This window comes from Ceratotherium simum, chromosome 22 (genome assembly GCF_057802395.1).
Source record: "Ceratotherium simum simum isolate JZ-2026a chromosome 22, ASM5780239v1, whole genome shotgun sequence".
Taxonomy (NCBI): domain Eukaryota; kingdom Metazoa; phylum Chordata; class Mammalia; order Perissodactyla; family Rhinocerotidae; genus Ceratotherium; species Ceratotherium simum.
In genome coordinates this window covers 23,324,095-23,343,596 of record NC_141921.1, presented here as the reverse complement: position 1 = coordinate 23,343,596, position 19,502 = coordinate 23,324,095, and the positions used below count along the sequence as shown (strand labels likewise).

General features: G+C 39.9%; 1 protein-coding gene across 2 annotated transcripts; it reads right to left on the bottom strand.

Annotated features, from left to right (window-relative positions):
- Nucleotides 1-1,119: 1,119 nt before the first annotated feature.
- SFPQ (splicing factor proline and glutamine rich) lies at nucleotides 1,120-16,647 on the bottom strand. Of its 2 annotated transcripts, XR_015555792.1 has the most exons (12): nucleotides 15,713-16,647; nucleotides 14,841-15,029; nucleotides 14,213-14,514; nucleotides 14,014-14,109; nucleotides 13,289-13,485; nucleotides 13,099-13,183; nucleotides 12,629-12,746; nucleotides 12,181-12,229; nucleotides 11,979-12,100; nucleotides 3,168-3,215; nucleotides 2,427-2,508; nucleotides 1,120-1,209 (listed from the first exon to the last, which is right to left on the bottom strand). XR_015555792.1 is itself a non-coding variant. In XM_087446327.1 (10 exons), the coding sequence occupies exons 1-10, from the start codon at nucleotides 16,544-16,546 to the stop codon at nucleotides 9,397-9,399; spliced, it is 2,130 nt and encodes a 709-aa protein (XP_087302453.1). In that variant the 5' UTR covers nucleotides 16,547-16,646; the 3' UTR covers nucleotides 8,537-9,396. The 2 variants fall into 2 exon arrangements, 1 of the variants encoding a protein (XP_087302453.1); XM_087446327.1 differs by lacking the exons at nucleotides 1,120-1,209; nucleotides 2,427-2,508; nucleotides 3,168-3,215 and adding an exon at nucleotides 8,537-9,534 and having other exon boundaries at nucleotides 15,713-16,646.
- Between the last annotated feature and the right edge of the window lie 2,855 nt (nucleotides 16,648-19,502).

Genomic DNA, 19,502 nt, shown 5'->3' with positions numbered 1-19,502 from the left:
TTCCAAATTTCCTCTGCTTCATCACAGCAAGCTAACACAACAGCACTTTCTGAAATTCTACAATATTGAGCCCCAAATATCAAAGCCCACAGATACACACAACAGAATTACCTTTTAAACATACACCTCACACATAATCCTGAACACTTGAGCTTTTTGTGAGCCCTTCAACTGACAACTTGTCAAGTTTTAGTATCAGAGCTACAAGAGTGAAGAGGTTAAGATTTAACTTTCAATTTTATTAAGCACATTTTACATTCAATTCTAGCAATCTTTTCCTTACATTTATAGATTATTCTGAGAATCTACCCAGATTACACTGCATATAAAATTCAACTTCATTTTAGCTTAAAGAAATTGCTAGTCAGGGTAACCAAAATATGGTTATTTAGCAAGATGTAGTTCTATCTGTGCTTTGTGAAGTAATGTATGACTACCCTGTAACCATCATCTGGTAATTCTTTTGTAATATACAAAATGCTATTATGCCAGAAACCCAATCAACAAGGAGCACGTGGTTAATATATTATTACTGGGGCCAGCCCTGTGGCTTAGCAAGTTAAGTGCGCCCGCTCCACTACTGGTGGCCCGGGGTTCGGATCCTCGGCACGCACCGATGCACGGCTTGTCCAGCCATGCTGAGGCCGCGTCCCACATACAGCAACTAGCAGGATGTGCTACTATGACATACAACTATCTACTGGGGCTTTGGGGAGAAAAAAGGGAAAAAAGGAGGAGGATTAGCAATAGATGTTAGCTCAGGGCTGATCTTCCTCACAAAAAAATAAAAATACTAATAATAATTACTAAATTAGTCACATGGTAATTTTAGGAATAAGATCTATCGAGTAAGGGCAATTTTAAAATATTGATGGCTCAATCAGCTTAGTTAAGGACAGTGAAAAACGACCATCAAATTGGTTAGTAATTAAGAGGCTGAAGTAGCTCTGTGAAGGAGGCTTCAAGAAATAGGGTCTTGAATTATATAATCTGTTCTATGTCTATAATATGAAACATCTTTTTTTGTCACCTACCAACAAGTTGATGAAATATAAGGAAAATTCTACAAGTGACAGAGTCCTAGTTAAAAATAAAACCAAAACAAATAAAAGAACAATCTGATTTTAAAATGTCTTTATTAACAACAATTAGGTTGCTCATTCCTCTGCCCTCTTCCTCACTGGTTTTCTGGACACACTTCACCTGATCCTGCCAATTAAAGGAAATGATTACTCCAAAAGACATAAGAATCAGAGTTAATCAAGTTTTCAAACATTTATCAGTTAGCACTAACCAAGTAAACTTCCTAACACCAAAGAAAAATTAATCAAGGAATGTGGTATTAATAGTATTTAATGATCTATATTATATAATTAAAGCTTAAGATTATTATTTTAACACCAGATTTTGTCACCCAGCTAGTTGATTAAATTTCACTTCCTTTTTCTACAGGAACTTTTAGTAGCAACCGGGCTCTTAGAAGGCAGATCTCTAACATTCAAGATACTCCATTAATTGGCACCTTCTGCCTAGGTATAAGATATAGCCCTCAATTATACGTTATCCCTATTTCTACCTTCAAGTTTTCTCCCTTTCTGTTTAAATTCTGAACTGTGATTAGGACAGCCCTTTAAACCTCAGTGATACCTATCTATATATGCAATTCATATTAGATGAGGGGACAATAAGCCACTGCCCACAGGCCACCTCTTTATAAAATAGTTTTATTGGAACACAGCCATGTCCATTTGTTTACACACTGTCTATGACTGCTTTCCAACTACAACAGCAGAGTTGAGTTGCCCTTTAAAATTGCCAACCATTCTAATAGATCATTTATTATTTTGTTTCCAATCTATTTTTAACTACAGGTGACCCCACCATAACTATCTGGATGTAAACAGGGAACTTCCAATTTTCCAAACCCTCCACTGCATGGTGCTAAGGACAGTGGTGAATATATATATATATCTTTACTGAAAACTTAAGTCCCTGTGTTTCTGAGGCTTAAGCCAAACCAACAGACAAGGTTCACAACCTCAGAAGGCTGTTAAAATGATTAAATATTTAAGTACAGTCAGACACCACTTAACAGGGATAAGTTTTGAGAAACGGATGAGTTAGGTGATTTTGTCATTGTGCAAACATCGTAGAACGTACTTACACAAACCTAGATGGGATAGCCTACTACACACCTACACTATATATGGTACCAATCCCTATGTCACTGTTGTATACGTGGTTCATCACTGACCAAAACACATCGTTATGTGGCACATGACTGTACTATAAAAGCAACATATTTCCTACTAGGAAGTTTTAACGTAGAAAAAACTAAAATGAGATATTCACACACAAGTAGTTATTTTTGTACCACCCAAGCATCCTTCTTAAAGCAGTTTACAGGTAAGAATCACTCAACTTACCTAGACAATTCCTCAGTCTAACAAGTTGTGGCTTTCCTTCTTGGTTGGCTCATGCTGTTCTATCTTGAGAACAAATATCCACCTATCATTAAAAAATGTAATGATTTTATTAAAATAACATGGTCAGCATATTACATTTTTACTAATTTTTAGTGTGTAGATTTTATTCTGACAAGAGGTACATTTCTTGGCACAAGTTTAGGTTCCAATCAGCGGTATTTTTTGTTTTTTGCTATGTTATTGCTTAGAAAAGATCTGGCCCACATACCAAGATTATATTCTCCTAAATTTTCTTTACTTACAGAATTTTTCCTCCTACTAATGACTCGATAGTTGTTCTTCTATTACTGGATAAGTAAAAAAGAATCTTAAGGGGATTTCGAATAAGTCCAAAGTTAAAGTACTGAAAATATGGTATTTCTCCACTAATTCAAGCCTTTTCTGATCTTCTGTGATTTTTTTCTCTACATAACCGTGCATTTTTTAAAATTATTCTATTGTTTGACATTTTTGTAATAAATATTCCCCACCTTCTCTCTTTCCAACTGTCACACACACACACACCCCCATATGCACACACCTATTTTCAAAAACAAAAATATAGGGATATTATCTTAGAAGAGGTAAGCATTTTAAAAATCAAACACATTTCACCCCATATAGCAAAATCAAATTATTTAACCATTAAATAGAAATCAAATCCAAAGTCCTCTACAGGTTAAGACTTCTAAGGAAACTTACTTCAAGTGAATAAGCACTCCAATATCAGCCAACATCAATCATTCTTACCTAAAGAATAATAAGAAAAAGTTAGAATAAAAGACAAGGGTAAAAATGTTTGAAAATGCTAGTTAACTTCAAAATTTAAAGAGTAAAAATTGCAGAGACAAAGATAGGGGGGCAAGTTACAGCATAAAAAAATAGGAAGAAACTTCATGGGGGAAAAAAACCTAAAATTATTCTTATGTAAAGTAATGAAGCAGACACCTGAATTCAAATGAAAACTGCATCTTCTTTAAAATACAGAAGCCTAACTTCTATTTTCACCAGTCTGAGCACAATGAAGTTTGACTGCAACCCAAAATATACTATCCCTTATGTGAAGGTATGTGACAACGTTTACCTTACACCAAATGAGTCTTAACATCAGCTCTCTTTTCCTATAAAAGCACATACCCTGCTCCCTATTCAAGTATGTCTTCCATTCTCAGGTGGACTGACCACCTTCAGCAGGAGTCCTCCAAGAGTTCCCTCCCCATCCCACAGTACACAACAATGCAGTTGTTACCCTGCAATCCTATATATTTCCCTCATTCTTTCCCTCTAAGTCCTCACTGAGTTTTAAGTTAGGTCAGGGAAGCTATGCCTTACTGGGACAGCAAGGAACCTGAGTTTTTCTGAGGGAGAAGACATTCATCACCTTCACTATATAAGCCTGGCAGGGCCACGGTGCACAAAAACCAGAAAGATCAGCCTTAATTCAAGTTCCAGGTTTTAATTCCTCCCTGATTATCAGTTACTGCCAAGGGTGTATGAAACAGTGTTCCTTGTTGCACATGTACCATCCATAAGGGATACTATATCGTTTTGCATTCTTCCCCCATTCTCCAGATTATCCTATTCTGCATCCAGCTCCCTTTTCCCCCTCCAAATAAAATCTTTTCAGCACTGGTGTTCAAAAGCAACGTTTTTATGATTGATGGTTTACCAACAACTGTGAGATTTCCACAGTTGAGTCTTAAAAATGCCAATCATTATCTAGCAGCAATGACAGATAATTAGGAGCAGTCAAATCCTCTGAATTCTTTCCCTAATAAGCAGCCATTTGAGAAGTGCACTAGCTGACAGAGCACTGAAACATTATCAGCTAAAGCCAACCAAATAAAGGCCCAGAACAAACATCCCGGCTCTCTAAAACCTGTCCAAAATCATTAAGGGAAAGGGAGTAAATGCAGGACTGTGGATCATGTCACTGCAGCTGACAATGATTAACAAAAGGAGACATGCAACCCCCATTAAGGTTAAAAGTCCAAAACTAGTCACACGCATCTCTTTATTGGGGAAAAGTTGAGACTATTATGCATTCTTTGCAGGTTTTGCAACCTTGTGTGAAGAGCACCTGTTGCATTTCTTTCATCTTTCAGAAAGCACCGGTATCTGTTCCAAGGGCCTAACAGTACGAAAATGCATTCTGGCATCACACCTCTGAACTTCAGACCATTCTCATTAAAAAGAATAATTTTGGTTTGTAACAAGACAAGACTATGAAATACAATGCAAGCACCTCGGTGTAGTATTATTACTGAAACCCATTTATTCCCAGCTTTTTGAATGAGTGATTTTTTTTAAGACCCTCTGCACTAAGATTCACAAATTATAGCTACATACGAATCAAAACTAGCAAGAATTGACTTAAGTCACAGGTTTCTCATTTGAAAGTGCAAAAGCCTATTCATCTTGAAATAAGCACAATGAAGCAAAATTAACCCCCCACCACAAAAGATATTTCCCAAGTCCATATGTTATATAACAAGTACGTTCTCTCAAAATTGTTATTGACTGTTAAGAAATAAACCTGAGCTTTTATTTCTAAACAATCACGGTAGCAAGCGCTGGCCACCGATTTAATCAACTATGCCACAGGAAAACGCAATCAGGGTTGTATGCCAATTTAGTGACACTCTTGTCACTAATATTGAGCATTACATTTGATCTGCAGTGTATTATTATACAGCTAAACTAGTCACCATTTGCTTTCATCTAGCAGGCGAGTCAGAAATTATTTGCTTGAATGAACTACATATTAAAGTACAAATCTGTCCCCATCTTGTGACTCGCTTGTCAAAGCACAAGCCATTTTTCTTGATACAATGGAAGAAAATGCTCATAGTCATGAAGAGTTTTCACCGGCATTTATGCAAAGTAACCCAAATTTTCCAGTTACAGAGCAGAAAGCATTATACATGAAAAGCTGTTTCTCATGCATGCTAGCTAAAAACCAGTTCAAAGACCAAAGTTAAGTTGAATTGAGGTCTGGAACAACAGTCGATGCAAAAACTAAATCCTAAGCAACAAAGGAAGGTGCTTCTGAAGACTTACTTTTTTGGTAATTAAACATTTTGGATTATAATATCACATCCCTAAAAGCTAAGGGAACCTAATTCAAAAAGCTACTCTGAACATTTGCAGTTATCCTACAGAATACGACGAGGTCTTATGATTGGGAAATGATTCCCAACGTGTATCCACTCAACTGTAGGCAAGTCAACGTGCCACACCACTTTCCCCCAGGTTTAGAGTATAGACATATAGACAAGTCACATAACTTGAACTACTCACATTAGATTCCCATCTAAGCCCAAGTTAGTAACAAAGATGTTCCCATGGAGTCCATTTAAAAAAAAATTTTAAATCACATTACAAAAAAAACTGTACTTTGAGTCTTCATTCCCTCAACTTGCAGAATAATTACCAAGATTGCATTCTAAAATTGTTGGTACTGCTGACCTATGGGCAGGTCAGTTTGCTACAACAAAGACTAATTATCACATACAGTCCATGTCAAGATGCTAAAAGCACTCTACTTCCCCAGTATGGTTTGGTTCCGTCTCCCCCACACCACTGATGTGTTCCATGTTATCTTCAGTTACAATGCAACTAAAGAAAACCACACAACTGAATCATATACCAAATAATCAAGTTTGCACTTTTTATCTGAGAACTGCAACAGCACTGAATTCTGCCTGACAAATTACAGCTCTAAACCCAAGCCCACGCAGTTTTGATATAAGCTAGCTTTACCATACAAGTGTTAGGTGCTGCACTGTAATCTCATCGTCAGAAGTGTGATGTCAGAATGTCCACGGAATAAAAGTACATAGCAAGTCACCAAGTTAGATTATATTGCTTGTTACCTACCTGTATGCAGTCGGCAATGAGAATCTTGGAGCAAGCAGGAATACTACATCCGGGTCCTAATGTCCATTGCCATTTGCGGTACTACGTTCCTCACAGTTACGCACTGCAGAAATGCTGGCTAAATGCAGTTATGTAGCAGGCCACTACTTTAATAGTGCATAATTGCAGTCCAAGACACCAGAAAACATTCCGCCACGACTTAGTGGCTTGCCCAAGAAAAGCCAAGTATCTAAATTTTTATCTGCCATGATATGCCACTTACAAAAATTGCACAGGCGTAACAGTACAATTTCCCAAATTATTACCTGTTTATATTAGTGGTATAATACATCTATAAAGAGTGGTGGGGTTTATAGTACTTCTTAGGAGTTTAATTAGTGTTCTCAGCAAAGAGGATTATGGTTTCACTAAACAATGTGAGCCAATGGATTAGGCTTATAGATACCTACAAAATACAGTGGGGTCTCTCTTAGAGAATGCAGTTTTTAAAGACTAGGAGTAATAAGCTTAAAAACAATCATTGTTCCTCTTAAAACAAAATTATGAGAGAAAGTGTAGAAGAGGAAATGGGGGCAGGTGGTTTCTTTAAATGAAAAAAATGGCTAAAATACTTCAAACGTACTACCTTCCCTTTCCCACCCCAAGTTTCATATCAGCTTTTAGGAAACTACTTTTTAAGATGATTTAAAATCACATTAGACTAAAAACTATCATACATTGCAAGACTTATTGAAAGTCTATTTGAGTAGCTTACAACCCTTGGTACACTGCTGTTCCAGTGATGAAAGTCAAAACTTAGTTGAAACTAAGCAACGTTATTAGCTAAACAATGTTTAGCAATTCTACAGCCCACAGTAAGGCTATCAAAACCACAACTTTCAGGAGATTATCCATTAGCATCCTTCACCACTCTTCCAAGGAATAGTACTACCAAAAGCTTATTTTAGGGGTCTGTGCCAGCATCCCTTATAAAGAAAGGCATGTAATCTGAAAAATAAACTGAAACATTAATTTTATAGGCAGATTTTCCCATTTCCCCACCAGCCCCCACCCACACATATTCAAGTTCACCCTTTGTGGGTGTCCCATGAACACCCCTTATTTTCTTATCATTAGCGGAGTCCCTACCATACAATTCAATCAAATTGTAATGGACTCCTTTCAAATCAAGACCCTTGTTTCCATACAGAAAAATCTCGTACATATCACCAATAAATAACTTAACCTGGAACAAAACTTCCTCATCGATATAATTATGGTAGAACTACCCATTTCCAAGTGTCTTGGTGAATAGAAATAACGAACATTTTCTAATGAGATTCTCTCCCTTAATTAGCACACCATGTATCTGTCAGTCACACAACCAGAATTGGGTGACATGCCTTTATATTCCAACTCGTGTTTTAGTATTATCCAGTAGCCTATGCAGAAAGTGCTCAATTGTTTCAACAATAGGTTTCCCTTTGTACTCAGGCACAATACTAAACTTCAGCATTTTAACAAAGATTTGATTTAGAATTTTACTTTTGCCAATTAGCACCAAGAACAGAGGTGAAAAGGAGGAAGACACATTCCATAGTAAGAGTTCTATAATGTACAAATTTGAATGGAAACATAACTAAGAACAAAGCCAAACCATTCAATTAGTTTACCTACTTTTAAGGAAGTTGTTCCTCTGCTAACGTATACAGACTGGGAAAGCAGGTTCCCATTGTACTAACAGACAACAGTAACAATCTACTTTAATATTAAGTCAAAATGTCTCTTATTCTAATGGAAGGAGATTCAGTGAAGTTGACAATATACTGACAACACCATTGAAACACTCAAAGCTTCATGGTGGGAGGAAGGGATATTTGTGCTATGTAGCATGAGCAACTCTCTCAAGATTTAGTGCTACATCAAAAGGAAACTATGGAGAAACAGGTTAACAAATATTTTACAATAAGAATGGTTATCTGCAACCCTATCTGTTATTAACAGTCACCACTAACTCTTAGAAAAGAGAACAGATTTTTATAGTCCTACAGATTTTGCCCAACAGAAGTAGCACAAGGAGATGTAAAGTTACAGAGTACAAATGTATATATAGCTACACCTAGTTTACGGTTACTACACTTCTTACTTTCAAGTTGAATTTTTCAGACTAAACCCCATCTTTATAAATCACTTGAAGTAATACATGAAAAGACTTCATGTTTAACAATCTTTAATTCAAATGTGAAAGTTCAATACAAGCCATTTGTAGGGCTTGGGACTTGTTCTTTAAAAACAAGAATGGAGGAATGCAACAAAATGATCTTTCCACTTTTTTGTCAGAAACTTTCAAGGAAAGGATAGATCATGGGGCCATAAAAGATCCATTTAGTCATACCCACTTTCTCCCCCTACCAATAGTCTTACACCCATTCCATAATCTTAACACACATTCCTGAATGAAGATTTACAGTTCAGCTTTGCTTACATAACCATTTAAATACTTAGCACCAACTTGCTTCCTATAATGCCAAACAAATCAAATCATGAAACTACTTCAATATGCATTTCTTCTTTTTAAAATAACGGGGGAGTTACCTGTAGAAAGCAATACTTAGCCTACAAATACATTTCCCAGAAATGGCATATGCCATTCAAAGGCCTGGACACTCTCATGCTTTCAAAGTGGAATACCTAGCCTAATGTGCATAGAAGCATGAATGGCAAAGTTGAAGATCAATATTATAACTATTTTTTTCTATTTATTTGAAGCACAGTAAAAAAAAAAACTGGTACACTTTGGAAATTCAGTGGCACAAGGTACACTGCCGTAACTTGAGGGACATTATACAGTTAAAAAAAAAAAGGAAATAAAAAGGAAAAAAAAAAATTCCCGTTTCAAACACTGCATTACATAATTTTACCTGCCCAAACAGACCATTTACAAATATTAGGTCAATAAACTGCTAACATCCATAAAAAGGTAGCTCTCTTACTAAAATGCAAGAATTTAAAAGATTGGTATCTAAACAAGAAAAGACAAAAACAAACTGGAATGAAAGCCTAAATATCACATCTAAAATCGGGGTTTTTTGTTTGGGCCTTCATACTCTTCTCTCCCTCTACCATATCCTGCTGGAGTTCCAGGCCCCATTCCTCTAGGACCCTGTCCACCCACAGGTCCCGCACCTCCCTGCCCAAAGCGCTCAGTACGCTATTGGAACAGTAATTAACAGTTCATTATATGTAGTTGATGTCCATGTGTGTTAAGTAAATATTTTAGAAGGTTCCGTAGTCAACGTTCGTCGATACAATCACCAATGAGTCGATCCACAGGTACCGGGAACATAGAAAGGAAAAAAGGGTAATTTGAAAATTAGTTTACGATAATACATGCCTTGTGGTATGTTCCCACTTGAGCCATTCTCATACACCTGTTTCAAAGAATAGATCTTCCCTGTAGTGCTAAAAAATTTAAGAATTAGTGCAGATGTGAAAACCCATTCCAAAATGAGTTTTAAGAAATTTCACATCAGATTAACCCACTGGAAAGCTTGCAAACTTCTCACTTTCAAGGTCTGAACAGGAAATTTAATTTCCAAGTAAGCCTAACAAGCCCAACCAGACAGATTCAATTCACTCAATGAAGTGACAAAGACCTACTCACCAGTTAGTGGCATGTGCTGCATAAGAAACCTTGTGCTTTTCAAGATCTTAAGACACATCTGCTAAGTTGCAGAGATCTTAAAAGGTTCAAAGTTTTAATAAAATGCTACCAGACTACAAAAAGAAAAAGCATAAAAGACTAAAAGATTTAGTCACTTAACCGGCACAATAACTTGATTAAAAAAAGGGTGTTGCCACATTCTCACAGGTGTACCACCTTCAGAGCCATCACTATATAACCAGACAATTATGTTCACAGTACTATTCTGTATTATTGCAAATGGACTGAATATACAGCCCACCCTCAGAACACCCCAACATTTCCCTTAGGTCTTTGAAAAGTCCACTGATACTTTGCTATGATTCTATGTTTTGGGTATCTCCCAAACAGTATAACACCAAGCTTAAGTGACTGCAATAAAGCAGGACTTCGTTATTTCATCTAGTTCTAGGTAATTCTAGTCTTAGAAACCTATGCACCCAAACAGAAGAACCCTATGGATATGCAAGGCACAGGAGCCTGAACTGTCTTTCAAACTCCATTTAAAACAGATCAGTTACTGAAAGTATCACTCAAAAAAAAAAAAACCTAAAATGGCATCACAGTTTAATTGCTTGTTCCCATACATAATTTCAACATGTTTCCTACAAAATACTATAAAGGATACTTGAAAAGACTAAATCTCAATCCTTTAAACTGTTTTTCACAATCCTAAAAATTTTAGGATTTTAGCACATTGTACTGTGTATCTCAAAAAGCTAAAAACGAAAATTTGGGGGTTTCACCATTATGTTATTACAAGATCTTAGACTAGAGCTTGATAGCTTAACAACCAAAGAGCTACCTACTACTTGGAATATAGAACCTTAACTGTGGGAACATCATGTCAAATTAGATTTTACCAATTTGATACGTACCTACAATCTCCCTTTTAGGAAGCATATATACCAAAATGTTACCCACATATTTTTAAAATTCAATTTGAAGAAAGCTAATAGCACTACAGTTAACCCAAACAGCTACTTACAACTATAATTCTCAAAAAGTCTTAAGTAGATTTTAAATAGATGAGGCCCCATACTAAATCCTTATGTTGCTATTTGTAGAATGTATCTAGTGAGCTACATGCTGCAGCTTCCCTCCTTTGCCAAAAGCCCACAGGTGAACTAATCCGATTCAATTGTGTTGTGAAAATGCACTCTTCTCTAGACCCACCTCTAAAGCCCATATTCATTTCCCCTATGGGTTTGTAAAGCACTAACAGCCACTCAGACCAATTCACTTGGTTGTTCTAAAGCATCCTGACAGGCTATCTGTACAGCTAAAGTATGATAGCATCAAGAAGGTACAGATCAAATGCACACAACTAGTATGCTTAAAATTATCATTGATTTTTGCTACCCTGTAGCAAAATAGAGATGTCAGTTTATCTTAGAAGGTGTACCTATGGACAGGCCCAACAGGTGGGAAAACGACGAGTCAAAACACTAAACAATTCCCTTTTCACCATGGGTAGAAGCCACACCAAATATAGGTCAAAGTCCTACACATCACTAAAACATGTCTAAAGCTACAAACTACAAGCCTGATTCACACTTATGGCAAATACCAGCATAATGAATGACAGTTTGCCATTTGATTACTCTCACTTGGATGTAGAATAATCAGGTACATTATCTAACATTTAGAATTTGGATTTGCCATGCGCTAGAGTGCAAAAGTACACAAGCAATAGAATGGAAAGCACCTAAGTCTACTTATTGCCAAAGGTAACTCCAACATACTACTAATAGCATTGACTTCTTGTTGGCAACCATAATGTTCAGGTTACCACACACTGAGTTCTTCTATGTTGCCAAAGTACTCCTCAATAGGATTTACATGATAGGGAAACTAAAAGAGGTCCAGTCACCTACTTTAAAAAAAAAAACACACACATAAGTTGTGAAAATGAGAATTTCCTTTGTACTACGTCCCACAGGATACATTACCATGTCACTTCCCATCATGGAACCACTCATGGTTGCTGGGGGAACTCCAGGATTAGCTTCATAACCTATGCCACCACCACCACCTAGAGGTGGAAATTTCTGGCCTCCTGAACCATAGGGATCTAGGAAACAAAGATGCTGGTTACGACTCAACCAAAATACTGCTCTCTAATGGTATCGCTAATTTGATCTTCATGCTCACCTCCCATGTTCATTGCTCCTCCACCACCCATTCTCATGTCTCTTTCTCTCTGAAAGGAAAAAAATTTATTTCATACACCTGCACTATACCCATCCATATCAAGTATTCTTCAGAGTACAAAGAAATTTCCAAAACTTAAAAAAAATTGTTTTAACTTTTAAAAAAAGGTCAATTAAGTCAGTTTTAAAAATCATTATTTTGAAACTAGTTACAGAGTTTCAATTACCAAAAGATCTTTTAGGCTTCTTCCCAACCAATGAAATCTTTTGTCCCATCCAAGAAGATAAAACGCAATGCATTATCAATCATCATAATAATACACTTGTTAAAAAATAAAAAAGAACTGGCTATAACGTGAAATGGTATATTTAACTGAATAAAATTTCATTCTAGGTACCTACAAGTTTTGTAGACAACTCCTATTACATCGCAATAGAAGTATACTTACTGGATCCATGTAGCCCATCCGGCTATAACTTTCCTCTCTTTGGCGTCTCATTTGTTCTTCCATCTCACGCTGACGAATCATCATCTCTTCTTCCCTTCTACGTCGTTCCTCCTCTTGCCTGGAAATATTCATCAAGCATATAAACCTAAGTGTTATCCACATCTTTTAAAAATAATTCAATTTGGAGAAAGCTAGTACTTTGCCTAACAGCTTTACAAAGTCTAGGTTAGAGCAAAAACACACACAAAGGCCTAGAGACTGAATCTAGGAAAATACCCCCAGAGGCATTCTGGCAAAGAAAATAAGCATTATTAATGAAAGTCTTACACTCTATTCCAATTTCAGTGTCAGACCAACACTGACATAGAATTTAACCTCTTTGTACTCATCTGACTCACCTACAAAATTTAAGTACATCTTTCCTCTAAATGTTCATGCAGAAACAAAGGCTTAGTTTAACAAAATTTTACCTCAATTGCATTTCTTTACGTTTCTGCATTTCTTGATTGTGAAGTTCTTCCATGCGTCTTAATTCTTCTTGGCGTCTCATCAGATCTGAACATTGGAAAATTTTGTTTTGGATTCACATTAATGAAGTTCAAATAAGTTCACAAAAAGCAAGTGATCCTATCACACAGAGCGTTTTTTATTTTTTTTTACCTTGACGCAAAAGATTTGCCTGATGTTCATGATAGGCATCTTCCATTTCACTTTCCAGTTTGTCTTTTGCATCTTTCATGTTTTTTTCAACTTGTTCCCTTTGCTGTTTTTCCATTTCATCCAGGGATTTCCATCGCTGAGAATATTCATACTCAAATGTGCCATGCTGGGCAAAACGAGGAGGAGTTTCTCTCTCTCTGATAATATTTAAACATAAGTCAATTTGTGGATGCAGACACAGAATACCTACTTGATTCCTCTAAAAACACTGGTCTTTTCCCTGGCCTATCACTGGTAAGGAATACCAAAAGGCAAAGACCACCTTGGTTCACATAAGATAGCCTCACAGCAAAAACAATACATGTCCCAGAAGGATACAATAACAGAACATGGGTACTGGAGATAATCCTACTTTCCCCGTTTCCTAATTGTTTCCTCTAGCCGAATTCCTATGCAAGGATTATTTTTTCCATCTTAAAAAATGACATTACCAACACATCACGCAACTGTTAAGGACAAAACAGGAGTGCATGCGAAATGTAGCCAGCTCAGAAAGAGACATCAGGCATTTAAATAATTGCTTCAAAACCTGTAACTTCCTAAGCCTGAGCTTTTTAAGCATATCCATTTAAAAGAATTTTGCATATTTTAAGCAAAACTGAATAATTACTAGAACAAATCATCGTTTACACTTAAGAACTGCCCAAAAGTTTAATTGATCTTACTTTTGATACATTGGATTCTTCTGTGCAAGTTTTTCAGGAAGACCATCTTCATCATCTAATTGTTCAAGAGGTTCCACAATGACTGGACGAGGAGTTCTAGTAACAAAAATAGCGCCACATTAACTTTGTTCTAGTTTTATTGCAACTTCTTCACACACGTTAATAAATAGAAATTATTAGAATAAGTGCAAGAACTTACGTTGTCAGTAAGAAAACGCCTTCGCTACATCTTTCAAATGCTTTTCTTGCTGCTGGTTTAGAAGCAAATTCAACAATGCCTTTCCCTGTAGATCTCCCACGATCATCCACAATTACAACAGCCCTTTCAATAGGACCAAACTGGCTAAAGGCTTCTTCCAACAGTTCATTGGAAACGTAGGGTGAAAGATTTCGAACGGAAAGGGCAGCAGCATGTGTGGCAAAACGAACCCGAAGCTGTCTCCCTCTCATGGGGGTATCATCAAGTTCCGCTTTGGCAATTTCTGCCAACGCTCTAGACTCCTGAAAGTATCCGACATACTCATGTTAATGACCTCAGAATGGGCTAATGCCCACTCTGAAAAACTGCCATAAGCCTAACTCCCACTCCCGTTCTTCCTCCAGCTCAGTTCAAATATCTTCAGGCAGCCCTCCCTGACACCATTCACAGTAGATAATTAAAAGCTTTACCCACTTCCCCTCCTTTCTCAGGTACCAACAACTATGCAGCAATCGCATCTTTTCTTAAGAACGATGAAAATTCTAAAAACCAACTTATTTTTGTTGGTTGGTCTGTAACAGGTAAAAATAAAAAAGACCCTTTTAATTCTACATAACATCAAACTCACAAGCTTAATAAATCCGAATCCTTTGCCTTTGTTGATAAAAACTTCTCCTGGTTCTCCATATTTAGCAAATAGTCTTTTGAATTCATCTTCCGTGATATCCGCTGGTAGATTCCCAACAAACAACCGACAACGCTGAGTATAAGTTTTCTCTCCAGGCCTCCTCAAGAGAGACAAGTTGGCTTTAAATCCCTAATGAAAAAGGATGGGAATTTCAGACACCAGGGACCTCTGCAAGTAGGAAAACCCAATAATAATTTTCGCTTTTCCCAAACTGGGGATGTTATCAGGTTGCTCTGCCGTTCCGTTTAAAGTCAAAGTCAAGTTCTACTACATTTGCGGAATTTCCAATATAATCACCATCTTAACGTCAAAAAGCCCAAATCACCCAGGACACTCTTGACAATAGACACGTAGACCTCTCTACAGAGCAGACCACGTCAGCAAGCTCGTCAGCCGTGTCTGTTGAGTGTCCCTGATAAATCTAAATTGTAGCAGACAAAACTTAAAACGGTGGGCAAATACTAAACGGAACAAGACGACGACCAAAAAAAGACCCCGTTGTCACCGATACGACTTGGGCCTGCGCTTTTAAGACCGGAACTCGCCCGACTTCTCCGACTCACATTTCTCGCCCTGCTCTACCACGGCCCCCAGGCCCCACATCACAGCTTCTCATGGCCGCCTTCCTCCGGCCCCCCACCTCGGTCCTCCGCCACCCGGCCCCACGCCGGCGCCCTCCCTGGGGCCGCCGGCCCCGCCCCCCGCGCGCAGGCGCCCTTTCCGGTCTCCGACAAAATGGAGGCCGGGAGGGGAAGGAGGAGGGGGCCGCCGCCATCTTAGGGAAGCCGACGCGTCCTCCCGCAGACACTCACCTCCGAGTCGGAGATCTTCTCCTCGCTGCGGCCGCCGGGCCCGCCGGGCGGGGGCCCCTGGTGGTGCTGCTGGTGGTAGGGCGGGTGGTGCTGCCGGCCCCCGCGGGGCTCCCCGCCGCCCCGGTGCGGCGGCTTGGGGTGGCCGCCAGGAGTGCTTAGGCCCGGGCCACCGCCGGGCTTTGGCCCGCCTGGCATTTTGCCGCCTTTGGGGCCGCCGGGTCCTGGGCCCTGCTTAGGCCCGGGGCCCGGGACCCCTGTGGGTGGAGGCGGCGGGCCCCCGGCCTGAGGCGGGGTGGTGGGGACCCCGCTGCTCGGCGGCGCGGGCGGGGGCGCCCCGGGGGGCGCCGAGCTGACAGCCGGCGGCGGGGTCGGGGTGGGGCCTGGCCCCGTGGGGGCCCCCGAGGTCGGGGGAGTGGCGGGCGGCGCCGCGCCGGAGGCTGGCGGAGCGCTGCCTACCCCGGGAGCCGGGCCGGGTCCCTGAGGAACGACAGGCTTGGACGAGTCCGGTGGCGGCGGCGGCTGCTGATGGGGTGGCGGCTGATGCGGTGGCTGATGAGGCTGCTGGTGAGGCGGCGGCTGCAGGGGCGGCGGCTGCTGTGGTGGCGGCTGCTGAGGCGGTGGCTGCTGCTGCTGTTGGTGCGGAGGCGGTGGCGGGATCGGGGGCTTGGGGCCACCCTGGCCCGGCCCGGGACCCATGGGTCCGCGGTTCTGACTGAGGCCCATGCCGGGCGGCGGGGAGCGGAAGTCGTGGAGGCCGCCGCGGCCGCCGCCTCCTCCTCGCCGGTGGAAGCCGCCACCGCCACCGCCGCGGCTCCGGAACCGATCCCGAGACATGTCTGTGACCAACGGGCGGTCAAGGCAGAAGCGGAGAAGGCGCTCGGGGAACGTAGAGGCCACCTTGCTTCGCACAAGATGGCGGATGACACAGGCGACGCGCCGCCTTTGTCCTCTTCTTATATAGGCCGGCTGGCGTGGCCCCGCCCACTTCTCGATCGTAGCTCCGGTAGCCAATTGCAAGTACGGTACTTGATGATATTAAGTTACGAAGCGATAATCTTTCCTATTGGCTCCCGGGTGAGAGGCGGGAGGCTTGGAGTGGCTGAAGTTTCCAGTCGGCCAATGAGCGGAAAAGGAGTTGGCTGTAGACCACTGGGATTTGCTGGGAGAAATTTGAATGCGTTCTCCGGAGTAATTTTCCCGTGAAGGCAAATAGCCAGGGCCCTATCAACTCCCGGAGAGAGTGGTTACAGGGTCCTTTTCTTTCTTGATTGACCCTACGAATAGTCTGCGGATATCCTTTCCCAGAAAGAATAGACGTCCCCCGGTTCAAAAGCATAAATTAAGTGCCTACTATCTACCTTGTGCTGGGCCAATGAAATTAGAGAAATAAAATCTTACCGATTTCACTTACTGATTTCACTTTGGAACCTCATTGGAGTACAGGTTTCTACTAGCAGTATAAACTTTAAGCAATAAGCTTAAGTGAGTCCGTTGTTTGTTCAAAAAGAAAAAAAGCCTTGATTTCCTGTGTGTGTATGTAGACCAATAATTTACAAACACAAATCACAGGCGGAATATAACATTTTTCTTAATTCCACTACCACTCAACACTTTATGAACAGAGTAAGATACTTCAAAATTACAATATTAAAATATCTATATGGAATCAACCGATGGGCAGCATACTTCTTCAAAATCTCCAACTTCTTTGAAGTGCACTAGCCATATCTTTTAATATCCCTCCTAGTTACTGTCATCTATGAACTTTTTAGTGGATCATTCCTCCCTCAATTAATCTTAGCTCATGGCTCATTGTCTTCCTTTCTACCTCTACTTCTGTTCATCATTCAACATCTATGTGGATGACCGCTCAATACTCTGTCAGTTCTTTACCTCCTCACCTCCAACAATCTTTTCTTCCATCCTATATCAGCCACCCCACCCCCAATCATGGTTATCCCTCTGTTTGTTATTGCCAGTAACTACACCATCTCTAAAGTCGCTATTTCAAGCATCCCAACTGTCTGGTCATAGTAATCCTGATTCTTTGACTTCATCAAAACCACCAAACCATTAAATGTATTACTTTTCACTGTCACATTCTTATATTCATAACTTGTGTCACCCAGTTTAGACGTTGTAGATTGCCTACAAACACATACAACTCTTGTTTTTCTCTTTCTCCATTATACTCACCTGATAAAACTCCAATTCTAATTGCACCCAACAACTCACCTTCTAAAGAAAACAAGTTAAAACGAGGGCTGAGGCTTTCACTTTAAATTCTTGACCACAAGCCTCAGAAGGGCATTAGACTTTTCTGGCAGTCTTACTAAATTTCCCTAGTAAGTTCACTTTCCCACTTCCAGAGGTAGTATATTTCATGCTTTCTCTGTTCAAACTCTGACAGCTTTTTCTCTCACTCTACCGTAACTAACGACTTCTCATATTTCATTGAGAAAATGAAAATCATCAGACAAGAACATTCTCATCCAACTGGAAATCCGCGAGCCTACTTACATTTGTACCCACCTTCTCTGTATTCCTTCCTAATACTATAAAAGATGTGTCTTTGCCCCTATCAAAGGGCAAACCCCCCTAGTGTTATGGATCCTACCCCCTCATGCCTTCTCAAAGGTTTTTCCTTGCTGTATCATCAATTACTTATACTGGATCATTACATCTTAAAAATAAACAAAACCTTCCCTTTATCCTGTCATCTCATTTCTTCACTCCTTTGCGACAAAACTAAAACAAGCTGTCTACACTAGAGGTCTCCATTTCCTCACCTCTGTTTCCTCTTCAATCCACCTCAATCTGTCCACCTTTCTCCTCTTAAGCTTGCCAAGGATACCAATGATCCACATGTTGTCAAGTCCAATAAACATTTCTCCATACTCATCTCCTTGTACCTGATAGCAACATTCAACATATACGGCACTCTGCCTTTCATGAGACACTTTTCTCACTGGCTCCTGTGACGCCACAGTCTAATCATTTTCCTCCTGCCTCAGATCTGTCTCCTTTGCTGACTCCTCAGTCGTAGGACCTTTAAATGTTGAGATATTTCAGGGCTCATTTCTGGGCCCTCTTTAACAACACTCTCTCCTTATCTAGATCATCTCTTCAAGACTTCAAACACCTAAATTAACACCTAACATTAACATCTAAATGTTAATAATCTAATTCCTATTTCCACAGTAGGGTAGATCTCTCCTCTGAGTTCCCAACTCATATATCCAACTACTTATTAGACATCTCCACTTGGAGGTCTAGCTGGCGTAGCAGATTTAATATGTCCAAACTGGAGCTCTTGATTTTATCAGCCTAACCTGTTCTTCCCCAATCTTCCCCAGCTTAGTAAATAGCATCACCTAGTTGTTAAATAACAACAAGGATTCATGCTCTTCATAAAATCCAAAAATCAGTTCTACCTCCAAAATATATCTTGAATCCATTTACTTCTCTTCCTCTCTACCACTACAACCTGATCTTTTTCACCTCCATCTGTCACCTAAATTACTGCAACCACTTTTTAACTTGTTTCCTTGCTGTCTTTCTGGGTCCTCTCTAATCCATTTTCTATGTGACAGCTAGAGAGATCTTTTAAGAAAAAATAATTCAAATGTTATTTTCCTCCCGTATTTAAAGGCCTCAGTGGCTTCACATTGCTCTTAGAATAAAATCCAAACACCTTACCAAGATCTACAAGGCCTGACTTGATCTGACCCCTGTCTACTTCCCTAATCTTATCTCTCTAGTTCCCTGACCCCATCCACAGGAAGCCCCT

Coding starts and splice junctions, on each gene's coding strand:
- SFPQ (XM_087446327.1), bottom strand. CDS start 16,546: ATGTCTCGGGATCGGTTCCGGAGCCGCGGCGGTGGCGGTGGCGGCTTC. Junction 12,101..12,180: donor AGGAGCAATGAACATGGGAG/GTGAGCATGAAG, acceptor TTTGTTTCCTAG/ATCCCTATGGTTCAGGAGGC. Junction 9,535..11,978: donor CCATGATGGGAAGTGACATG/GTAATGTATCCT, acceptor CTGTTCCAATAG/CGTACTGAGCGCTTTGGGCA.